The 23,834-nt window shown below is 42.1% G+C and overlaps 1 protein-coding gene and 2 pseudogenes across 1 annotated transcript in view; all 3 read left to right on the top strand.

Annotated features, from left to right (window-relative positions):
* Nucleotides 1-1,237: 1,237 nt before the first annotated feature.
* Nucleotides 1,238-1,617, top strand: LOC139281423 (large ribosomal subunit protein eL27-like; annotated as a pseudogene).
* Nucleotides 1,618-2,205: 588 nt separating this feature from the next.
* Nucleotides 2,206-23,834, top strand: part of tmem19 (transmembrane protein 19) — a 43,149-nt gene continuing 21,520 nt past the window's right edge. Inside the window, exons 1-5 of the mRNA XM_070900202.1 lie at nucleotides 2,206-2,347; nucleotides 2,542-2,688; nucleotides 5,303-5,416; nucleotides 9,289-9,426; nucleotides 12,122-12,376. Of these exons, the coding sequence (XP_070756303.1) occupies nucleotides 2,601-2,688; nucleotides 5,303-5,416; nucleotides 9,289-9,426; nucleotides 12,122-12,376 (595 nt within the window). The 5' untranslated portion in view covers nucleotides 2,206-2,347; nucleotides 2,542-2,600. The remainder of the gene's footprint in view (nucleotides 2,348-2,541; nucleotides 2,689-5,302; nucleotides 5,417-9,288; nucleotides 9,427-12,121; nucleotides 12,377-23,834) is intronic.
* Nucleotides 4,566-4,804, top strand: LOC139226059 (U2 spliceosomal RNA; annotated as a pseudogene).

Here is a 23,834-nt window from a genome sequence, read left to right as displayed (position 1 = left end):
ACTTCCGGATCACCTCCTTGAATGCCTCCCACTGTTCCAACACTGATTTACCCACAAGTAGCTGTTTCCAGTCCACTATGGCCAAATCACTCCTTAACTGAGCAAAATTAGCTTTTCCCCAATTTGGAACTTTTATTCCAGGCCTATTCTAGTCCTTATCTATAACCAACTTGAATTTGACTGAATTATGGTCACTGGCACCCAAGTGCTCTTCCACTAATATCCCTTACCTGCCCAGCTTCATCCCCCAAAACTAAATCCAAGACCGCCCCCCTTTCATGTTGGGATTGCTACATACCGACTAAAAAAGTTCTCTTGAATGCATTTCAAGAATTCCGCACCCTCTATACCCTTCACTCTAAATTTGTCCCAATCAATATTTGAATCGTTTAAATCCCCTACTATTACTACCCTATGGTTTTTAGACTTCACAGCAATTTGCCAAAATATTTGCTCCTCTATCTCCCTCCCACTGTTTGGGGGTGTATAATACCCACCCAGCAGTGTGATCACCCCTTTTTTATTTTTCAATTCAACCCATATGACCTCATTTGATGATCCCTGTAACATATTATCCCTCCTCACTGCTGTAATAGTTTCTTTAATCAGTACCGCAAATCACACCCCCCCCCCTTTTTACCCCCTCTCTATCTTGTCCAAAAATCCTGTAACCAGGAATATTTAACTGCCAAACCTGTCCCTCTTTCAGCCATGAATTTGTAATGGCTATAATGTCATACTCCCAAGTGTCTACCTGTGCTCTTAGCTTATCCGACTTATTCGCTATACTCCTTGCATTAAAGTATATACCTTTCAGCACAGGAAGACCTCCTTGCTTACTACATACTAAGCCCTGTTTCCTCTGTCTTACAGATTTGCTTTCTAGATTCTTGCTATCCAATTTCTGCTTTATTTCCTTCCCTTTTGAATTCGTTCTCGGGTTCCCATCCCCCTGCCAAGCTAGTTTAAACTCTCCCCAACAGCACTAGCAAAACTCCCTGCGAGGGTATTGGTCCCGGTGCTGTTGAGGTGCAACCCGTCTTGTTTGCACAGGTCCCATCTCCCCAGAAGCAGTCCCTATGCCTCAAGAATTTAAAGCCCTCCCTTCTACACCAACTTTCCAGCCAGGTGTTCATCCTCTCTATCCTTCTATTCTTATACTCATTAGCACGTGGCACCGGTAGTAACCCGGAGATTACTACCTTTGAGGTCCTACCCTTTAATTTCCGAACTGGGAAAGTTTATGAAACCAGTGAAGGTGGTTCTGGTGTTGGCCGCTATGCTGGATGCAAAGGTGTCATCGTAAAGAACATCGATGATGGGACCTCTGACAGGCCTTACAGTCATGCCCTTGTTGCTCGTAAAGTGACTGCCAAAATGGGCAAGAAGATGGCCAAGAGGTCCAAGATCTAGTCCTTTGTGAAAGTGTACAACTACAACCACCTGATGCCAACTAGGTACTCAGTTGACATTCCCCTGGATAAGACTATTGTGAACAAGGATGTTTTTAGGGATCCTGCTTTGAAGCGCAAAGCCAGACAGGAAGTCAAAGTAAAGTTTGAGGAAAGGTGCAAGACAGGAAAGAATAAATGGTTCTTCCAGAAGCTCCGATTCTAAATTGTGTATCAATATAAATAAATATTCACTGGAGTTTAGAAGAATGAGAGGGGATCTCATGGAAACATATAAAATTCTGATGGGATTGGACAGGTTAGAGGCAGGAAGAATGTTCCCGATGCTGGGGAAGTCCAGAACCAGGGGTCACAGTCTAAGGATAAGGGGTAAGCCATTTAGGACCGAGATGAGGAGAAACTTCTTCATTCAGAGAGTTGTTAACCTGTGGAATTCTCTACCGCAAAAAGTTGTTGAGGCCAGTTCGTTAGATATATTCAAAAGGGAGTGTGACCCTTACGGCTAAAGGGATCAAGGGGTATGGAGAGAAAGCAGGAAAGGGGTACTGAGGTTGAATGATCAGCCATGATCATATTGAATGGTGGTGCAGGTTCGAAGGGCCGAATGGCCTGCTCCTGCATCTAATTTGCATGTTTGTATGTAAATAGTCATTTAAAATGAAAAAAAAGGGAGATTCATGCTATGCAGTGCTGGGCCTGAGGAGGGCGCTCGGTCAGTTACACTCTCCTCATTGGTCAGAAATTGGCGGAAGTGAGTGCGCTTGTTCCGGGGCAGTGCTGACAGTTGTGGGCGGTGGAGAGCAGCGAAGTGATGGTGGTGAGAGGCGCGCTGTGGGTGTGACCTGAACTGCGGGTGATGTACGCCTGGACGTCCCGTGTGTGTATATATTCTCCACATCGCAGGCTGTTTGTCCACAAACAGTGAGAGGAAAACGGTAATAATGTTTCTCCAAACTGGTAGTAGCAGAGGTATTGTGAGCACAGGCCGAGAGCTAGCGCCGAGCCAGCGCCACCCAAGCAGTTTAAAACCATCATTTAAACCCCAAACCTTTACCCAAAGGGCAGATACTCCTACTTTTATCCATTCCCGCTGCTTACTACAAATACTGTTTGTATTCTCTGGCTTTAGGTACGATTGTGAATGCGCGCATCATTCGGCGGGACTCGTTAGACAAAGAATTAGTAAACATGATGGGAAATATTGTCACCCTGAGTTTGATCGTGGCCATATCGTTGTCATTCTGGATTGTGTCCATGACTGTAAGTACTTATTCTGGTAAGTAAGTGGATGGTTCCCTTTTATTACATGGACGACCCAAACAAAGTGTTGGATGTTAAGCATGTGAATTGCTTTAAAACTGCTTACTTACTAACCTCGAAGGTCAGCTCACCTTTGCAGGCATTTGACACCACAAGTTTGCTGCGGATTATACTCTGCTTGTAACTGTACTCTCATTTCATTACCAGTACCTTGTACCTGTACAATGTGTACTTGATTGAAAGAGATTTATATATATATATATATATTTTAAGTTGCCTTTATAAGGAACAACCTTTTAGAATCTAGTACAATTAATAATATAAAGAGTGTTAATGGCTTTGGTAAAGAGTAACTGTTGGAATGTTCGATTTTCACATTTCAATAAACTGAAAATAGTAGGCACTGCAGCACCATTATAACTGTTCTTTTAAACTTTGGATGTGAATGGAGGGAGCATTTTGAGCAATGTAACCACAAGATGAAGTGATCGTAGTGGTCAGAGCAGTTTGAAGAGATGAATTAGGAATGTTGCACACACATTATCTCCTTTTTAAGCGAATGTTTCCCCGGCATGGTATCAATACTCATACATTAAGCCTGCTGACAACATTGCAACCATATCTATTTAATGCTTGTGTTTAATTGAGTAACAAAATAAAGATTTACATAATTAAGCTAGTTTGTCATTCATAAAAACATAGAAAATAGGTGCAGGAGTAGGCCATTCGGCCCTTCGAGCCTGCACCGCCATTCAATGAGTTCCTGGCTGAACATGCAACCTCAGTACCCCATTCCTGCTTTCTCGCCATACCCCCTGATCCCCCTAGTAGTAAGGACTACATTTAACTCCTTTTTGAATATATTTAGTGAATTGGCCTCAACAACTTTCTGTGGTAAAGAATTCCACAGGTTCACCACTCTCTGGGTGAAGAAGTTTCTCCTCATCTCGGTCCTAAATGGCTTACCCCTTATCCTCAGACTGTAACCCCTGGTTCTGGATTTCCCCAACATTGGGAACATTCTTCCTGCATCTAACCTGTCGAAACCTGTCAGAATTTTAAACGTTTCTATGAGATCCCCCCTCATTCTTCTGAACTCCAGTGAATACAAGCCCAGTTGATCCAGTCTTTCTTGATATGTCAGTCCCGCCATCCCGGGAATCAGTCTGGTGAACCTTCGCTGCACTCCCTCAAAAGCAAGAATGTTCTTCCTTAAGTTAGGAGACAAACACTGTACACAATTCTCCAGGTGTGGCCTCACCAAGGACCTGTACAACTGTAGCAACACCTCCCTGCCCCGTACTCAAATCCCCTCGCTATGAAGGCCAACATGCCATTTGCTTTCTTAACCGCCTGCTGTACCTGCATGCCAACCTTCAAAACAAGCATTCCTGCTTGTTTTGAAGTTAAAACATTAAATACAGAAGATGTTTAATATTGGAAATACAGACTGCTTTTTCTTCTATTCTGTTGCTCCTTTATCTTATTAATATTCTGCAAATCAACTTTTCCCCATAAATGACACTTGTGTTCTTTATCAGCAGAATTCATTTCCTGTTCAAGGAACACTGCTATTGTCACATTCTTTTTAATAATTTAGCACCAAAACAAAAATCAACAGAGGGTCATGTCAGCTAGGAATTGATTTGTTATGAATAATGGGGCTGTGATGCTGTGTAGCTCACTGTTGATGTCAGCATACACCAGGAAACATTTAACCCTCCACCCCACTGCCCCCCTTCTGCATTTTTGCTTTACCTTTGTCATTTGTTTTCAATTATTTTTCTCATTTTCTAATATAGGACAATGCACTCTCTTAATTTAATGTGGCTATGCTGTGATTAGAGTTCTGAAGATATTGCTCTTGGCAATGTACATCTATGTCCACCTTGTGTCATTCCTCGGCCTTTTGGCTAAGATCATGCGTAACTGACCTGACAGGGGAGTAACCACCATAACCCCAAGGTGGTTCTCCCTGGATCAGGAAGGTATATGCTTGCTTTTTTGGAAACAGGAGGTGGGTGGGGTGGCTTGACCCATCCACCTCCACGGAGGTGTGTGGGGGACCTGACCCATCCACCTCCATGGCACGAACCTGGTATTGCAGTACTTCCAGGAACCGTGCAGTGGCTCTAGGCCTTTTGGCTAAGAGCATTGGCGCAGAGTGATCCTTGATGTGTGCAAGGTGACCTCTGGCGTTTGTGATTTGACAAAGAATTGGAACGATTGGCTACGAATTTAAAAAAAAAAATCAATGTGTAGCATTGGAACCCCTCTCTTTCCTGACCATTCTATCTTGGCATGCACCACACTCGTGATGTATTGTGGTTGTTGTGATGTAATGAAAATGGGGCATTGGATGGTAAGAAGAATAACTTCTGGCAATAATAGGTTTTACAACGATTGAAAGCTGGTGTCTTGCCATTCTGATAAATATAATAATAATTTGGTGATTGAATAATATATCTTTATAACAGACCACAACACTTGGTGAAAACCTACACTTGAGTAAAATGAGTGAAACTAATCCTGATTCATGATCATTGTACATCTCGGATCTCATAAGGCAGTCAGTGACACTTAAGACATTCAATATTTCTTCTATTGGAGTTGGCTTTTTCTTTCCATAGGTACTTTGCGACCTGTGTCGCCCTGGCGATGGCTGTTTTCTGTGTTAGTTCCACTAATTATTACTTCCCATGCACTAAAGAAGAAAAGTCTTGATCGTACTGGAGCTATTGGAGGTAAAGTTCCAAACTTTACTAAATTATCAAATTTTAATACTTTATGTTTACTGTTTCTATTACATTACCACTAGGTGTTTCTGTGTTATGCCATCTAATATACGGAGTGGTATTAAACTACAAACTTAATTAGTCCGTCTCCTGTGCTGTCCTCCTTACTCAGAAACAGATGGTAGATATTTCAGTGAATGATACAAGTGGTAATGTAGCAGCAAAGGTAGAAAGTTGGTTGATTGACAGGAAATAAAGGATCAGTGGTAATCAACATCACTAAAACAGATTATGTTGTTTGTGGGACCTTGCTGTGTGTAAATTGGCTGCCACATTTCCTACACTACAACAGTGACTACACTTCAAAAAAAGTACAGTGACTACACTTAAAAAAGTACTTCATTGGCTTTAAAGTGCTTTGGGATGTCCGGTGATCATGAAAGGTGCTATATAAATGCAAGTTTCTCTCTCTCTCAAACTCACATTTGGATATTCTTACTCTTCCACTGTGTTTGGCAGAGTGACACTGACCCTATCCACAGAATCATAGAAGTTCACACAATAGAAGGAGGCCTTTCAGCCCATTGTGTCTATCATAGCTTTGTTAGGGGAAGCTTCAACATATTTCCATTGAATTTATATTTCTATTCCTTATTCCAATGTATTGCCTCACATTCTCCATATTAAATTATATTTAAAAGGAGACATTTGCAGGGCTACGGGGAAAGAGCAGGGGAGTGGGACTAATTGGATAGCTGTTTCGAAGAGCTGGCACAGACACTGGGCTGTATGATTCTGTGACACTTGTCTGTTTATTCGACTAACTTGTCTATATCCAACAGTTCTCCTGTTTGTTAAACTCTCTACTTTCATGTCATCATAAAATTTCAATATTATACTCTCTTTGACTGAGTACAAATCATCCATTTGTATTGAGAATTGAAATGTACCCACTGCACCATTTACAACCCTCTTTCAATCTGAGCAATGTCCATTAACCTTGACCCTTTATTTCCTGTCAAATCAATCAACTTTGTACCTTTGCTACTACATTACCACTTGTATCATCCTCTGAAATATCTGTCTTCTGTTTGAGTAAGGAGGATAGCATGGGTGAGGGTGTAATTAAGTTTGTAGAAAATGGATAGATTGTAATATTTATGAATTTTTGTTCAGAACCACTGCAGAATCTTTGAAAGATATCCAGAATATTTCTAAAGTGTTAATTCGATATTTGTAAGTGCAAGTATTTAGTTTCATTTTTAAATATAACTTTGCTTTAGGGCTTTGCAAATAACAATTTCTCTTTTCAACTAAAGGCTATAATGTGGCTTATTAACCAATCCCATAAATACAGTTCTTGGTGACTGTAATGTATGCACCTGTGAGTACGCTCCACAGGTTTGCAGAGTTTGATTTTAATTTAATTTGATTTGTCAAGCTTCCCTTTAATGTTTATTAGTTAATTTGTGGATTTTTGTGCTCTTAAAGAAGGAGGCACTTGGCTTAAAGGTATAAAAATAGTTGTAGAGCTATTTTAATATACCTTTAACAACTTTAGCCGCCTCCGGGAAATCCCCTTCCCTTTCAGTTCTGCGTGGAGGGGTTTCCTGTATGGGCTGCTCTTGCACATCCTCCATTTTGCCATCCTCGTCTGCCGTCCGGACCCTCAATGCTGCACCATCTTACTGGCTGGAGGAGGCAGGGTCCCCAATGGAGGGCCTTTAATGTGGGAGTCCTCCCTTTATCTATTGTGGACTTGGCAGTCCCGTGCAATTGGTTTTTAAGTCGGTTCACAGACTCCACAATGAGGTATGCGGTTGTAAGCCTAGTGGATGAACTGTTAATGTGTGTGATTGTTAAACCTTTGTTAATAAACCAAATAGTTCTTAATAGCCATGTGTTGCTATGAATTCTTAAACAAAGAACCCATGAAGCAAATACATTACAGTGACAAATGCATTTAGGAGTGAAATTGTACCTACGTCTTAACCTTCATTTTATACCATCACTTTACACCCATTTTAAAATGGTTTTGGGTGCACATGAATATAAATGTAACTGTAAATGAAGACAATGCAATATACTAAAGCTCACACTATACCACATTGACTGCATTCCAATGAATGCCGTATAATCCAACCCTTGATTTCTAGAAACGGATACAGTACATGTTCTTCTCGATTAGTATAAAACAAAAGTCTTTTTCATAAATTTATTTTGATGCCGCAAGTTACATTCCATTTATGTTTTAACTTCTTAAGCTTGGTTTAATCAGTTAAAGCTTGTGACGGGGTGCATGCGCCCCATTTCGGGCGGAAGGCAATTTCAGCCTAAAGAGTCTGCAAAGGGATATAGATAGGTTAAGTGAGCGGGCAAAAGTTTGGCAGATGGTGTATAATGGGGGAAAATGTGAGGTTATCCACTTTGCTAGGAAGAATAGAAAAGCAAAATATTATTTAAATGGAGAGAGACTACAGAATGCTGCGGTACAGATGTATCTGGGTGTCCTTGTACATGAAACACAAAGTTAGCATGCAGGTACAGCAAGAGTAATTAGGAAGGCAAATTGAATGTTGGCCTTTATTGCAAGGGGATGGAGTGTAAAAGTAAGGACGTCTTACTACAACTACACAGGGTGTTGGTGAGACCACACCAAGAGTACTGTGTACAGTTTTGGTCTCCTTATTTAAGGAGGGATATACTTGCATTGGAAGCAGTTCAGAGAAGGTTCACTGGATTGATTCCTGAGTTGAAGGGGTTGTCTTGTGAGGAGAGGTTGAGCTGGTTGGGCCTATATACTCATTGGAGTTTCGAAGAATGAGAGGTGATCTTATTGAAACATATAATATTCTGAGGGGGCTTGACAGGATAGATGTTGAGAGGATGTTCCCCTCTTGGGGAATCTGGGGGGGGCATAGTTTCAGAATAAGGGGTCGCCCATTTAAGATGGAGATGAGGAATTTCTTCTCTGAGGGTCGTGAATCTTTGGAAATCTCAACCCCAGACATCTGTGAATGCTGGGTCATTGAATATATTCAAGGCAGAGATAGACAGATTTTTGAACTACAGGGGAGCCAAAGGTTATGGGGAATAGGCAGAGTGGAATTGAGGCCAAGATCAGATCAGCCATGATCTTATTGAATGACGGAGCAGGCTTGAGGGGCCGAATGGGCTACTCGTGTTCTTATTTCTTATGTTCTTGTGTGTGCTTCGCTCAGTTTCAATAGACTCTTGTGGCAAGGGATTCCATCTTTTTTAATAACCTATCGGACTTTTGCGTGGAGAAAAAAAGTCTTCCAATACCCTTTCTGTTCTTCAATATTAATCCTAAATTTATGACTTGCAGTTCAGCAACCAGTGGAAATACATTTTCATTATTTACCCTCTCAAACCCCGTCAGAATTTTTAACACTTCTAGCGAATCTCCACTTAACCTTCTCTGTTTCAGTGAAGGTTTTCAAGTTACTCATCATAACTATGTCCCCTCAGCCCTAGTGAACCTGTATTGCATCTTTTTCATAAACTCCAACTTCATAATGTACATGAAAGACAACTCTGAAGGAATGTGGAGGAAAGTTGTTGAACAGTCATAAGCAATTCAGATGATTTGTGGAATGTCCAAATTGTTGCTATCGCTTGTGATTTAGAAAATTGAAACTGACATTTTCAGAAGAGCAATTTTTGTTTCCAGCAGTATAATGTGTTAGTAGTTCTCCAACAGGGCTCTTATTTGCCAAGTTTATCTCTTTTAGCCATAATCCTTGGTATTTATGTGTATATCAATATCTGACTTCTCTATTTTTAGTGCAGAATTCTTCAGGGAAATCTGTTTTTTTGCATGACAATAATACTATTTTTTTTTACAAATTTTGTTGTAGCGTTAATTGTTGGATTCATCCTTACAATTGCCAACTTCAGTTTCTTCTCTGCATTGCTAACTTTTTTTGTTAGCTCATCTAAACTTACAAAATGGAAGGCAGAAGTGAAAAAGCGCTTGGATGCAGAATATAAGGAAGGTAATGCTGCCTATCCAGATCCTTTTCTGCACAAAACCGAAATCACTTATGTTGATTACTCTAATGCAAATAAATAGAAAACCTGAAAGCACTTTCTATCTGTATATATTACAATTACTTTATCTGTAAACTCTTTAAATATTTTCATTGATTAAACATTTTACCATAATTATAACCCAAATGGTCACTTGCTGTACCATTTGCTTGACTTCTGAAGTCAATTCACTGAAATGCAGCATAGTAAAAGTGAAATGTGTGACAGTTTTTATCTGGCCTCCCTTCTATCCCACCCCTCCCTCTGCTTCACCTTCAGCGGTTCGGCCTTCAGCTGTCTTGGCCCCACGTTCTAACTCTTTCCCTAAACCAGTCCAGCTTGCTACCTCTGGTGTCGCCTTCAGAAGCCTCAAGACCGATCTCTTGAACTCGGTTTTTGGTCACCTCCCCAAACTCTTCCTGTGTCTGTTCTTCACCTCTGCTTTACCCTGGAACATTTTACTACTTTTAAAAGCATTGTATTACTATAAGTTGTTGCAGACAACTACATTCTCAGATACGTCTTCAACTTTCATACCTTTACTGGCTTAAAATTTAATTTAGTTTTTATATATTAAAAAAACTTAGTCCGTGAAGATGAAGAAATCTTGATTCTCAGGACATTTATATAACCGTACTGCATACTGATTACATCACACTTGAGGCTGACGATGCTTCGAACTGGTCACAGGAGTCAGAGAACTAATGATTTTAATGTTTCTGCCAGTGTTATTGGTTCTTCCTAATTGATTGACATCAGTATTGATTACACAAGTGCCTCATCAGAATGGCACACATTTGGTTTGTGTCATTAAATCACACACAATGACTCAGTCCTGTTATTTCAAGCAGGAGGACTGATTTTGATGCTTATGTTTGGAGGAATGAGTAAAGAAGCAGTTTCTTTTCATTCACCACGCCAATTTCCATTTCTGTCAACAGCCAATTCTTTGAGCTCTTTCAACCCTCACAAATTACAGAGAGAGAGAACCAAAAATTGAAAACTCCACTAAAGAGCAGCACAGATCAAATGTTTCCCATGTCAGAGTATGCTAATTTCAAACAGATGAATTGAATGGTATCAGTCAGTCAAAGGCGGTCCCTCGAACGAGGATGACTTGCTTCCACATGAGTTCAGAGCTGTTTAAATGAAGGACCCGATGTTCCAGTCCTGAACTCCAATTGCCTGTGCGTGGATTTTTTTAACCTGTGGTGATCGTTGCACATCAGCCATCACACGGGCTCGATGGCAAGGGTTAACCAGGACGACTGGAGACCTACTCTGCTGCACGGACCTAGTGCGCAGTGTGGACTGGCCCGTGCTGCCCCTGGGCCCTCGGCTCTTTTGGACCCCGTACCCTCATTCGCCGCCCTCCGCCATGATCTCTCGCAGCTCCTCCGCCACAAAAACACTCGCCGCACCTCCGCCACGATTTCCCACTGCACTTCCGCACCAAATATTCGCCAAACCTCCATTACGATCACCCACCAAACCTCAGCCATGATCCCTCATCACTCCTCCGCCCCGATCACTCATCGCAAGTCCGCCACGACCTTCCCGCTCCTCTGCTTTTCCAGGGCCCAACCGATGCTCCTACCCATGCTCCAAACGATGACCTGGGTCCTGATGACATCATCTCGTGGGCCACCCCGACCTGCTAGAGAACACCACCTTAGGTCGGGGCTATAAAAAGAGCTGTCGCATGCCACTGCAGCCTCCAACGCGAGCTGCTCAAAGTGTGAGACGGTGAATGGTATGGATAGGGTAGCACTGACTGATTTTGACCTCGAGTCTCTAGTTGGCCATTGAATGCTGACTGAGAGTTGGAGAATGGTAGATTGGCAATGGAGAGGAATGCAATGGTCTACCATAGCATTTGCAGTAGATTCTGGTTTGGGAATGCAGTTAATAGTATTTGCAGCAGAGTTGGAGGCTGGCTGAAGAGCTAGGTGAGCAGGAATACGCCACAACTGGTCTTCAATGGTAAGCAAAGTTTGACTGGGTGTAAATTGGGCAGCCAACCTGATCCAATCAGTTTCCCACCAGCTAGGTGAGGTTAAACTGACCCCATTGTGACTGTAGCTGACCTGGAACTACAACATTCAATATATTGAGGTATTATTTGGCTGTCAGTTGGTGGAAGCTTTGGAAAAGCCCATCAGCTCAGCTGAGGAATTGCCTATGTATGTGGCCTGGGAGACTCTGAGGGGGGAAAAAAAGGTGTTTTGAGTTTCTAGTGATTAACCGTTTATTTTAATTACTGTTATTACTTACCATTTTTTGAGCAGCACAATTGAGTTGAATGAATACTAAGTTGGGGGAGGGGAAGTGAGTGGACCAATGAAATGGAAGAAAACTCACACTTTAGATTTAAGTCTTTGTAGAATTTCATCTAATTTTGAAGAGAAAAATTATGAATGTGAAGTGTGGCTGTCGTTACAGCAGTCTAAATCTACCTAATTAAATCCAGTCTTGGAAGTTTAAGAGTGTCACACTGCACTTAATAATAATTTTGGCTGCAAATAAATCTGAATGTTATTTCTGAACAAGATTCAATGCCTTCACATGTTAGTAGCTATTTGGATGAGCATTTTCATCCAATTACTTTCTACCTAATTCATCTATGATTTATCTACGTTTATGGCAATATTTCTTTTACAGGTGGCCAGAGGAACTGGATACAGGTATTCTGCAATGGAGGTGTTCCTACAGAGATTGCCTTACTTTATATGATTGAAAATGGGCCAGGAGAAATTGCAATTGATTTTTCAAAACAGTACACTGCCTCTTGGATGTGTCTGTCTCTCCTGGGAGCTCTGGCTTGCAATTCAGGGGATACCTGGGCATCAGAGATAGGAAGTGTCGCCAGCAAGAGCCAACCAAGGCTGATAACCTCCTGGGAAAAGGTTCCCATTGGTAAGAATCCACATTGCTTCCTAAAAGATGCGAGAGTCCAGTTGGCTCCCATACAGATATCTTGTAATGTTTATTTGACACAGAAAAATGTATGATATTTCCAGTTTGTGTAATCTTATCAAATGCATAATTTTTTGGAACTATTACACATTCTTTTATGCAAATGTTATTTTTTGCAAAAATAGAAAAATTATGTCATCACCAAATATCATGGAATGATAAATTAGGAATTCTGTAGAAATTTGTGTAACCTAATCTCATTTGAGTCATTGATTCTAAAATAACACATTATTATTTAAATACTTAATGTGATATTAACTTGTAATTTGGTACAACTTTTAAAAGACTGCAATTTTAAAACTTGATGGCTTCCTACAATTTGTACCAAACTCTTTCACCAGTGCATCATAATCATATATTTCTAGAACCAAAATCAGGGGTGTCTAAACTGTGTTACATGTGCCAAATCCAGCCTGCAAACCCACGCAATTTAGTCCTATTTGAAATAATAGTTATTTTTCAGTACTTTAGAATTTTGTGGCTTTGAAGGTTGGAAAGGGCTGTTCTTAGTGTTGCTGCCTCATTGGTCCTAAATCAAAAACACTAAGATCTGTGTCGGCAACCTGAGATATAGCAAATTAATGGGGAACATGGATTCTATCTTTATATGTAACCCTTAAGGTTTTGTGGTGCATGCCTATATGGCCCATAAATATACAAAAACTTGGATATCTCTGCCTTAAGTCCAAAGGTATTTGTTTTGAGATCCTTTTACACGTCCTTTCATAGTTACTCATCAGCCAAAGGAGCAGTGGTGGAGCACACCCTGTCCTAGAGTGGTACAAGTCTCTTCGATCCTGATGTATCCCTTATCTAAAATTTCTTGGGTGCATTTAGGTTTAGATATTTTTCTATGTAATCTTGCTGTACAAAAGAAAGATGTAGACAAAACGTGTGTGGCATCTTGTTGCATTTTGCTAATGATGAGGTGCTTCCTAATTAATTTTTTATTTGCAGTTAGCTTGTATTATGACATTTCTATAACAGAAATATTTATGTTCTCAGCCAAAGTTCTGGCCCTACTAGTTTCACAGGCATGTCTGCCTCTCTGATTTGGGTTGGTCTTAAGAGAATATTTTTCCTTAATTACTGCTGTTGTTAGCTGGCATAGAGCACCTGTCCAAAACATGAATCCCTGTTGATCTGGGAACCCGAGTTATATGATAAGGATTTTCCTCTGCCGTTTCCCACAGCAAGTTCCTGATTTCAACTGCCACTGCTGGAGGTATTGACCGGATGTGAGATGCTTTCTTGATGGTGAGAAAATCAGAGAGCAGGCCATCCTGATTCTCGTGCAATGCACAGTGATTGACATAAGGTCGAGGCTGAGAGCAAGTTGCTTGCCCATTGTCTTAGTTGGACAATAGTGCTGTTGAGGTGAATACTTTACTTTGTGTTACTATCTACTTTTGTGTAAGGGGGTCTGGAAATTTTAATGACTCCAAAATCCCAGGAATCGCAGCCTAGAAATGCTGAGAGTTCAACATTTTTGGACAGACCTTGACTGTCAAGGACTGGGTTTACCATAAATCTATATGGTATAATAGCCGAATGCTTCTACAATGGGAACAAAATGGGATTTCTAGCTGATCTTGCCGCCTTTAGAGTGAAGGAATTTCCTCCTTGTGTCGAGTCAATTTAGGCCTCTCGCTTTTGTAAGGAGCGATGAGAGACTGCTTATCTGCTGATGTATAAGGGTAGCAAACTACTAACCTACAATCAACAGCCTTTTGACATGTTATAGTTTTAACTGCTTTGAGGAATGTGCTCACAAATTGTATTCATCTTTTGACCGTTGGTTTAGCCAGTCACCATATCTTTATTTGGTAAACCATAATGCCAATCTCTTTGGAATTTGTGAGATGAATTGCAAAATCTTGGGATCATGCAGGCATCAGGAATTGTGGATCTATGGTCATAGAAACATAGAAAATAGGTGCAGGAGTAGGCCATTCGGCCCTTCTAGCCTGCACCGCCATTCAATGAGTTCATGGCTGAACATTCAACTTCAGTACCCCATTCCTGCTTTCTCGCCATACCCCTTGATCCCCCGAGTAGTAAGGACCTCATCTAACTCCTTTTTGAATATATTTAGTGAATTGGCCTCAACAACTTTCTGTGGTAGAGAATTCCACAGGTTCACCACTCTCTGGGTGAAGAAGTTCCTCCGCATCTCGGTCCTAAATGGCTTACCCCTTATCCTTAGACTGTGACCTCTGGTTCTGGACTTCCCCAACATTGGGAACATTCTTCCTGCATCTAACCTGTCTAACCCCGTCAGAATTTTAAATGTTTCTATGAGGTCCCCTCTCATTCTTCTGAACTCCAGTGAATACAAGCCCAGTTGATCCAGTATTTCTTGATAGGTCAGTCCCGCCATCCCGGGAATCAGTTTGGTGAACCTTCGCTGCACTCCCTCAATAGCAAGAATGTCCTTCCTCAAGTTAGGAGACCAAAACTGTACACAATACTCCAGGTGTGGCCTCACCAATGCCCTGTACAACTGTAGCAACACATCCCTGCCCCTGTACTCAAATCCCCTTACTATGAAGGCCAACATGCCATTTGCTTTCTTAACCGCCTGCTGCACCTGCATGCCAACCTTCAATGACTGATGTACCACGGCACCCAGGTCTCTTTGCACCTCCCCTTTTCCTAATCTGTCACCATTCAGATAATAGTCTGTCTCTCTGTTTTTACCACCAAAGTGGATAACCTCACATTTATCCACATTATACTTCATCTGCCATGCATTTGCCCACTCACCTAACCTATCCAAGTCGCTCTGCAGCCTCACAGCATCCTCCTCGCAGCTCACACTGCCACCCAACTTAGTGTCATCCGCAAATTTGGAGATACTACATTTAATCCCCTCATCTAAATCATTAATGTACAGTGTAAACAGCTGGGGCCCCAGCACAGAACCTTGCGGTACCCCACTAGTCACTGCCTGCCATTCTGAAAAGTACCCATTTACTCCTACTCTTTGCTTCCTGTCTGACAACCAGTTCTCAATCCATGTCAGCACACTACCCCCAATCCCATGTGCTCTAACTTTGCACATCAATCTCTTGTGTGGGACCTTGTCGAACGCCTTCTGAAAGTCCAAATATACCACATCAACTGGTTCTCCCTTGTCCACTCTACTGGAAACATCCTCAAAAAATTCCAGAAGATTTGTCAAGCATGATTTCCCTTTCACAAATCCATGCTGACTTGGACCTATCATGTCACCTCTTTCCAAATGCACTGCTATGACATCCTTAATAATTGATTCCATCATTTTACCCACTACCGATGTCAGGCTGACCGGTCTATAATTCCCTGTTTTCTCTCTCCCTCCTTTTTTAAAAAGTGGGGTTACATTGGCTACCCTCCACTCTATAGGAACTGATCCAGAGTCAATGGAATGTTGGAAAATGACTGTCAATGCATCAGCTATTTCCAAGGCCACCTCCTTAAGTACTCTGGGATGCAGTCCATCAGGCCCTGGGGATTTATCGGCCTTCAATCCCATCAATTTCCCCAACACAATTTCCCGGCTAATGGATTTTCCTCAGTTCCTCCTCCTTACTAGACCCCCCGATCCCTTTTATAACCGGAAGGTTGTTTGTGTCCTCCTTCGTGAATACCGAACCAAAGTACTTGTTCAATTGGTCCGCCATTTCTTTGTTCCCCGTTATGACTTCCCCTGATTCTGACTGCAGGGGACTTACGTTTGTCTTTACTAACCTTTTTCTCTTTACATATTTATAGAAAGTTTTGCAATCCGTCTTAATGTTCCCTGCAAGCTTCTTCTCATACTCCATTTTCCCTGCCCTAATCAAACCCTTTGTCCTCCTCTGCTGAGTTCTAAATTTATCCCAGTCCCCAGGTTCGCTGCTATTTCTGGCCAATTTGTATGCCACTTCCTTGGCTTTAATACTATCACTGATTTCCCTTGATAGCCACGGTTGAGCCACCTTCCCTTTTTTATTTTTATGCCAGACAGGAATGTACAATTGTTGTAGTTCATCCATGCAGTCTCTAAATGTCTGCCATTGCCCATCCACAGTCAACCCCTTAAGTATCATTCGCCAATCCATCCCAGCCAATTCACGCCTCATACCTTCAAAGTTAGCCTTCTTTAAGTTCTGGACCATGGTCTCTGAATTAACTGTTTCATTCTCCATCCTAATGCAGAATTCCACCATATTATGGTCACTCTTCCCCAAGGGGCCTCGCACAACGAGATTGCTAATTAATCCTTTCTCTTTACATAACACCCAGTCTAAGATGGCCTCCCCCCTAGTTGGTTCCTCGACATATTGGTCTAAAAAACCATCCCTTATGCACTCCAGGAAATCCTCCTCCACCGTATTGCTTCCAGTTTGGTTAGCCCAATCTATGTGCATATTAAAGTCACCCATTATAACTGCTGCACCTTTATTGCATGCACCCCTAATTTCCTGTTTGATGCCCTCCCGAACATCACTACTACTGTTTGGAGGTCTGTACACAACTCCCACTAACGTTTTTTGCCCTTTGGTGTTCTGTAGCTCTACCCATATAGATTCCACATCATCCAAGCTAATGTCCTTCCTAACTATTGCCTTAATCTCCTCCTTAACCAGCAATGCTACCCCACCTCCTTTTCCTTTTATTCTATCCTTCCTGAATGTTGAATACCCCTGGATGTTGAGTTCCCAGCCCTGATCATCCTGGAGCCATGTCTCCGTAATCCCAATCACATCATATTTGTTAACATCTATTTGCACAGTTAATTCATCCACCTTATTGCGGATACTCCTTGCATTAAGACACAAAGCCTTTAGGCTTGTTTTTTTAACACCCTCTGTCCTTTTAGAATTTTGCTGTACAATGGTCCTTTTTGTTCTTTGCCTTGGGTTTCTCTGCCCTCATCTCCTTTCTGTCTTTTGCTTTTGCCTCCTTTTTGTTTCCCTCTATCTCCCTGCATTGGTTCCCATCCCCCTGCCATATTAGTTTAACTCCTCCCCAACAGCACTAGCAAACACTCCCCCGAGGACATTGGTTCCGATTCTGCCCAGGTGCAGACCGTCCGGATTGTACTGGTCCCACCTCCCCCAGAACCGGTTTCACTGCCCCAGGAATTTGAATCCCTCCCTGCTGCACCATTGCTCAAGCCACGTATTCATCTGAGCTATCCTGCGCTTCCTATTCTGACTAGCACGTGGCACTGGTAGCAATCCCGAGATTACTACTTTTGAGGTCCTACTTTTTAATTTAGCTCCTAGCTCCTTAAATTCATTTCGTAGGACCTCATCCCTTTTTTTACCTATGTCATTGGTACCAATGTGCACCACGACAACTGGCTGTTCTCCCTCCCTTTTTAGAATGTCCTGCACCCGCTCCGAAAGACATCCTTGACCCTTGCACCAGGGAGGCAACATACCATCCTGGAGTCTCGGTTGCGGCCGTAGAAACGCCTATCTATTCCCTATCTATGTTGCAATTATGTCATTTAAGAAACTGTTGCTACTGTTAAAGGGCTGGTCAACAGCAGAAATCTTGTAACATCCAAAAGCAGCTGGTAGGATGAAACATGATGGTTTATTCTGAAAATAAAGTTTTCATTTCAGTGAAACCAAATTGCAATCCTTCACATTTCTTGCAATAAACCTGTAAAAATAACTCAGTTAATCTGTATCAAAATTATCTGCAATTAGCAGGAAAGTTTAGGTGCTGGCACAAAGTGAAACCGGTTGCTTTTTATAAAAAAACCCTGAGTTCATTATCAATGTTTTCTTAAGACAGCTAACAACAAAGATACAATTTGTCGAAACTGGTTCACAGAAAAAAGGATCAGCTTTCTCGGTTCAGATTTTTGGCAGGGAGCCTCCAGTGTCAGCCAGGCATATCAGGAAATTGGCCTAATGTCTTGATTCAAAATACCAACATGCTAACGAATCTGCTACGTATCTGGTATTTTACATCTTTATTTTTAGATTTTCAATATTTTCAGTTTTGATTTTACTTAGAGAAGACATATTGTTGATTTAATATTTAATCTATGATTAACCTGGAGATAAAGAGACCACAGTACAAAGTTCACACTTAACTAACACAATATTCACAGACGATTGAACCAATAGAGCTGAGTGACCAGCTATGATTATTTTGCTTACAAAATATCATTTCAAAGTATTTTCGGAACAGAATGGATAAGATACTGTATCCTATCTGCTATTTGCTGTACTATGTTGCTCCGTTAGCCTCTCATGCATAATGTACATGCTAACCATATGTGTTTTATCTGGACAGTCAGCATTTGGAGCCTGTGTGTTTTTAGGTCAAAGTCTGCATGAAGTCAGCTCCATTCAAATTTCGGTTTCCATACTCAACAGAACTACCCATGAATCAGTCTCATTCAGTTTTCACGTGATTCTTGTGGCCAGTTGGATTTTTTGTATTTGTTCATGGGGATGTGGGCATCGCTGGCAAGGCCAGCATTTATTGCCCATCCCTAATTGCCCTTGAGAAGGTGGTGGTGAGCCGCCTTCTTGAACCACTGCAGTCCGTGTGGTGAAGATGCTCCCACTGTGCTGTTGGGGAGGGAGTTCCAGAATTTTGACCCAGCGACGATGAAGGAATGGCGATATACTTCCAAGTCAGGATAGTATGTGACTTGGAGGGGAACGTGGAGATGGTGGTGTTCCCATGCGCCTGCTGCCCTCGTCTTTCTAGGTGGTATAGGTCGTGGGTTTGGGAGGTACTGCCGAAGAAGCCTTGGCGAGTTGCTGCAGTGCATCTCATAGATGGTACATACTGCAGCCACGGTGTGCCAGGGATGAAGGGAGTGTTTAAGGTGGTAACTGGGGTGCCAATCCAGCGGTCTACTTTGTCCTGGATGATGTTGAGCTTCTTGAGTGTTGTTGGAGCTGCATTCATCCAGGCAAATGTAGAGTATTCCATCACACTCCTGACTTGTGCCTTGTAGTTAGTGGAAACACTTTGGGGAGTCGGGAGATGAGACACTCTCCACAGAATACCCAACATCTGACCTGCTCTTGTTGCCACAGTATTTATGTGGCTGGTCCAGTTAAGTTTCTGGTCAATGGTGACTCCCAGGATGTTGATGGGATATTTGGCAATGGTAATGCCGTTGATTGTCAATGGGAGATGGTTATACTCAACTTGTTGGAGATAGTCATTGCCTGGTACTTGTGTGGCGCGGCGATAGTAGATGCATTGGTTGTAATTTGCCAAGATTCCCTGGATTCTGGGGTGGTCCCAGCAGATTGAAAAACTGCAAATGTAACGACCCTATTTTTTTTTAAAAAGGAGGCAGATCAAAAGCAGCAAACTATGGACCAGTTAGCCTAACTTCTGTGGTTGGGAAAATGCTGGAGTCCATTATTAAAGAAATAGTAGCTGGACATTTGGAAAAGCATAATTCAGTCAGTCAGAGTCAGCATGGATTTATGAAGGGAAGTCATGTTTGACAAATTTGCTGGAATTCTTTGAAGATGTAAAGAACAGGGTGGATAAAAGGGAACCAATGGATGTGTATTTGGACTTCCAGAAGGCATTTGACAAGGTGCCACATAAGGTTACTGCACAAGATAAAAGTTCTTGGGGTTGGGGGTAATATATTAGCATGGATAGAGAATTGGCTAGCTAACAGTCAACAGAATGGGATAAATGGTTCATTCTCGGGTTGGCAATCAGTAACTAGTGGGGTGCCGCAGGGATCAGTGCTGGGACCTCAACTATTTACAATCTATATCAACGACTTGGATGAAGGGACCGAGTGTAACGTAGCCAAGTTTGCTGATGATAAAAGATGGGGGGGAAAAGCAATGTGTGAGGAGGACACAAAAAACCTGCAAAAGGACATAGACAGGCTAAGTGAGTGGGCAAAAATTTGGCAGATGAAATTTAATGTTAGAAAGTGTGAAGTTATGCACTTTGGCAGAAAAAATCGAAGTGCAAGTTATTATTTAAATGGAGAAAAATTACAAAGTGCTGCAGTACAGCGGGACCTGGGGGTACTTGTGCATGAAACACAACAGGTTAGTATTCAGGTACAGCAAGTGATCAGGAAGGCCGATGAAATCTTGGCCTTTATTGCAAAGGGGCTGGAGTATAAAAGCAGGGAAGTCTTGCTACAGTTATACAAGGTATTGATGAGGCCACACCTGGAATACTGCGTGCAGTTTTGGTTTCCATATTTAAGAAAGGATATATTTGCTTTGGAGGCAGTTCAGAGAAGGTTCACCAGGTTGATTCTGGAGATGAGGGGGTTGTCTTATGAGGAAAGGTTGAGTAGGTTGGGCCTCTACTCATTGGAATTCAGAAGAATGAGAGGTGATCTTATCGAAACGTATAAGATTATGAGGGGGCTTGACGAGGTGGATGCAGAGAGGATGTTTCCACTGTTGGGGGAGACTAGAACTAGGGGGCATAATCTTAGAATAAGGGGCCGCCCATTTAAAACTGAGATGAGGAGGAATTTCTTCTCTGAGGGTTGTAAATCTGTGGAATTTGCTGTCTTTGAGAGCTGTGGAAGCTGAATCATTGAATAAATTTAAGACAGAGATACAGTTTCTTAACCGATCAGGAAATAAGGAGTTATGGGGAGTGGGCAGGGAAGTGGACCTGAGTCCATGATCGGATCAGCCATGATCTTATTAAATGGCGGAGCAGGCTCGAGGGGCTGTATAGCCTACTCCTGCTCCTATTTCTTACGTTCTTATGTTAATGTTACTTGCCACTTATCAGCCCAAGCCTGAATGTCATCCAGGCCTTGCTGCATCATTATCTGAGGAGTTGCAAATGGCACTGAACACAGTGCAGTCATCAGCGAACATCCTTACTCCTGACCTTATGATGGAGGGAAGGTCATTGATGAAGCAGCTGAAGATGGTTGGGCCGAGGACACTGCCCTGAGGAACTCCTGCAGCGATGTCCTGGGGCTGTGATGATTGGCCTCCAACAACCACAACCATCTTTGTGCTTGGTATGACTCCAGCCAGGCTAAAAGTGGGTGTAGTGGAGAGGGACTTGAGGGAGAGAAGCTGCAACAAATATGCTGGTTGTAGATATAGGTATAAAAACAACATTACATGTCAATATGTAAATCCAAATAGCATTTGAGTTGTGACTTATTTTATAGGGTTGTGCAAAACATGGGTCATAGCTATAGAAAAATGCAAGGAGCTTTACACAGAAATAATTTTCAAAATGTTAAGTCTACAAATGAGTTATTTTTTGTGACTGTTAACATAATGGCATATTCCAAAATTTGAACAATCAAAGGCTGTTGAATTAATGATTCTTGTAAGTGGATTCCAGAGACAGGTGTACTGAACTCTTTACATACAGTTAAATGTAGAGCAGTTACCAATAACCGCTTAATGTAATTCTATCAGCCTGATTTCTCGCCTCCCCACCCTTTCCCTCCCCCCATACTCTCCAACAGTCACCAATCAGAAAAAAATCATCAGGTTACCTTCTATTTCTTTTACTTTTACATTATTTAAACATGTGCTTGAGAATGATTCTGTTTAGGTCCCAAGTTTATTTTGAAATAGTAATTCAAACATTCTTCAGAAGAGTAGAATGGTATGTAACTTTCTTTTTAAAAAAAAAAAAATCCATTGAACATAAAAAAACAGATATTTTGTATATTTTATGCACAGCTTTTGATTAAACTCAGCCTGGGATCTCGAGATTTTTTTTCTGTGCGTGCTTGTTCTTCTTCCCTGTGTTGGCCAATAGCCATGTGAGGCTAATTGGGAATCTGAGTAGCATATAAAAATATGAGTAAGGCTTTGTTGGCATGTGATCTCAATACTCAAATCTCACATAGCTAATGCATGTATCCTTTAACTTTTTGTACATGGCGGTATAGCTCTCATCAGAAAATCATACCTTGGTCTGTCCCCCTACTCCTTTGGAACATCTCGCCTTATTCCACCCCTCTCACCTCTCATTCAAAATTCTCGTTCTCAACTGCCCACCCAAATATTATAAAAATTTTATCACTGATATATCCTAACTGCTTTCCTCCCTCAGCCTATGCACCTAGTGACTTCTCATCCTCGGTGGCTTCAACCTCCATCTCAATTCATCCTGCTCTCCCTCCTCTGAGTTCACTACCCTCCTGTCCTCCCTTAATCTCTCCCTCCATGTAAATTCCTCAACCCATATTCACGGCCACCCCCTTGACCTTGCAATCTCGCGTGGCCTTGTTATTCCAACCGTGTCATTTAAAGATAAGGCCATCTCTGACCATTTCCTTGTATCGCTCTCGACCCACATTCCCTCTTCCCCAATCCAAACCCACTTCCTTCTGCATCCGCCCCTGGAAAAAAAACTCTCCCAGCTCTCTTACAACTGCACATATCAACTCATAACTATCCGATCTTTGGCCCTCTTTTAAAATGACATTTCTGCAGCCACCAATCTGCTCAACCACATCCTCACCACCACTTTTGATGCCCTAGCCCCTATTAAAATGATGACTCTCTCCCACGCTGGCCATTTCCCCTGGGACAGCCCTTATCTTCACTCCTTCTAGTCAAAAGGGCGCAGACTTGAACAGATGTGGCGGACAACTGGTTTAGCCATTCACTGCCAGATCTGGCTTGAAAACACAAAATATTGTCAGTTCCTACTCTTGTCTACAAAAATTGCTCACTGTTCAAGGATCATTCTGGAATGCAAAAATAACCCCTGGCTACTATTTCTACTGCTAACCGTCTCCTTAAACCCCTCTCCCCTGTCTCCACCACACTCACCTCCAACAAGAAGTGTGAGGAGCTCATGGACTTCTTTGTCTCAAAGATTAAGACCATCCGATCAGCTGCCTCTGCGAGTTCCCTTCCTTCAACTAGCTCACCGGCCAAACTTCATCTGTGTCTCACACCTGCCCTAACCCTAAACTCACATCTTTCTCTAGTTTCTCTTTGATCACCCCTCTTGATCTCTCCAAGCTCATCTTGTCCATAAGACCCTCTTCCTGCTCCCCTGACCCTATTCCCACTAGACTGCTGACCACCCAACTTCCTTTTTTGGCTCCCATGTTAGTCGACACTGTTAACTGCTCTCTATCCTCAGGTACTGTTCCGCTCCCCTTCAAATCTGCTGTCATCATCCCTTGCTTCAAAAAAAACTAACCCTTGACCCCACTTTGCTTGCTAGCTATCGCCCCATCTCCAACCTCCCTTTCCCTCCCTAAGTAATGGTGGTGCAGGCTCGAAGGGCCGAATGGCCTACTCCTGCACCTATTTTCTATGTTTCTATGTTATTTGAATGTGTTTTCGCCTCCCAAATCCGGGACCATCTTTCCACGAATTCAGTGTTTGAATCACTTCAATCTGGTTTTCGCCCCTACCACATTACCGAAACAACTCATCAAAGTCACAAATGATAT

This window comes from Pristiophorus japonicus, chromosome 15 (assembly GCF_044704955.1).
Source record: "Pristiophorus japonicus isolate sPriJap1 chromosome 15, sPriJap1.hap1, whole genome shotgun sequence".
NCBI classification, from domain to species: domain Eukaryota; kingdom Metazoa; phylum Chordata; class Chondrichthyes; family Pristiophoridae; genus Pristiophorus; species Pristiophorus japonicus.
This window is presented reverse-complemented; position numbering and strand designations above follow the sequence as displayed.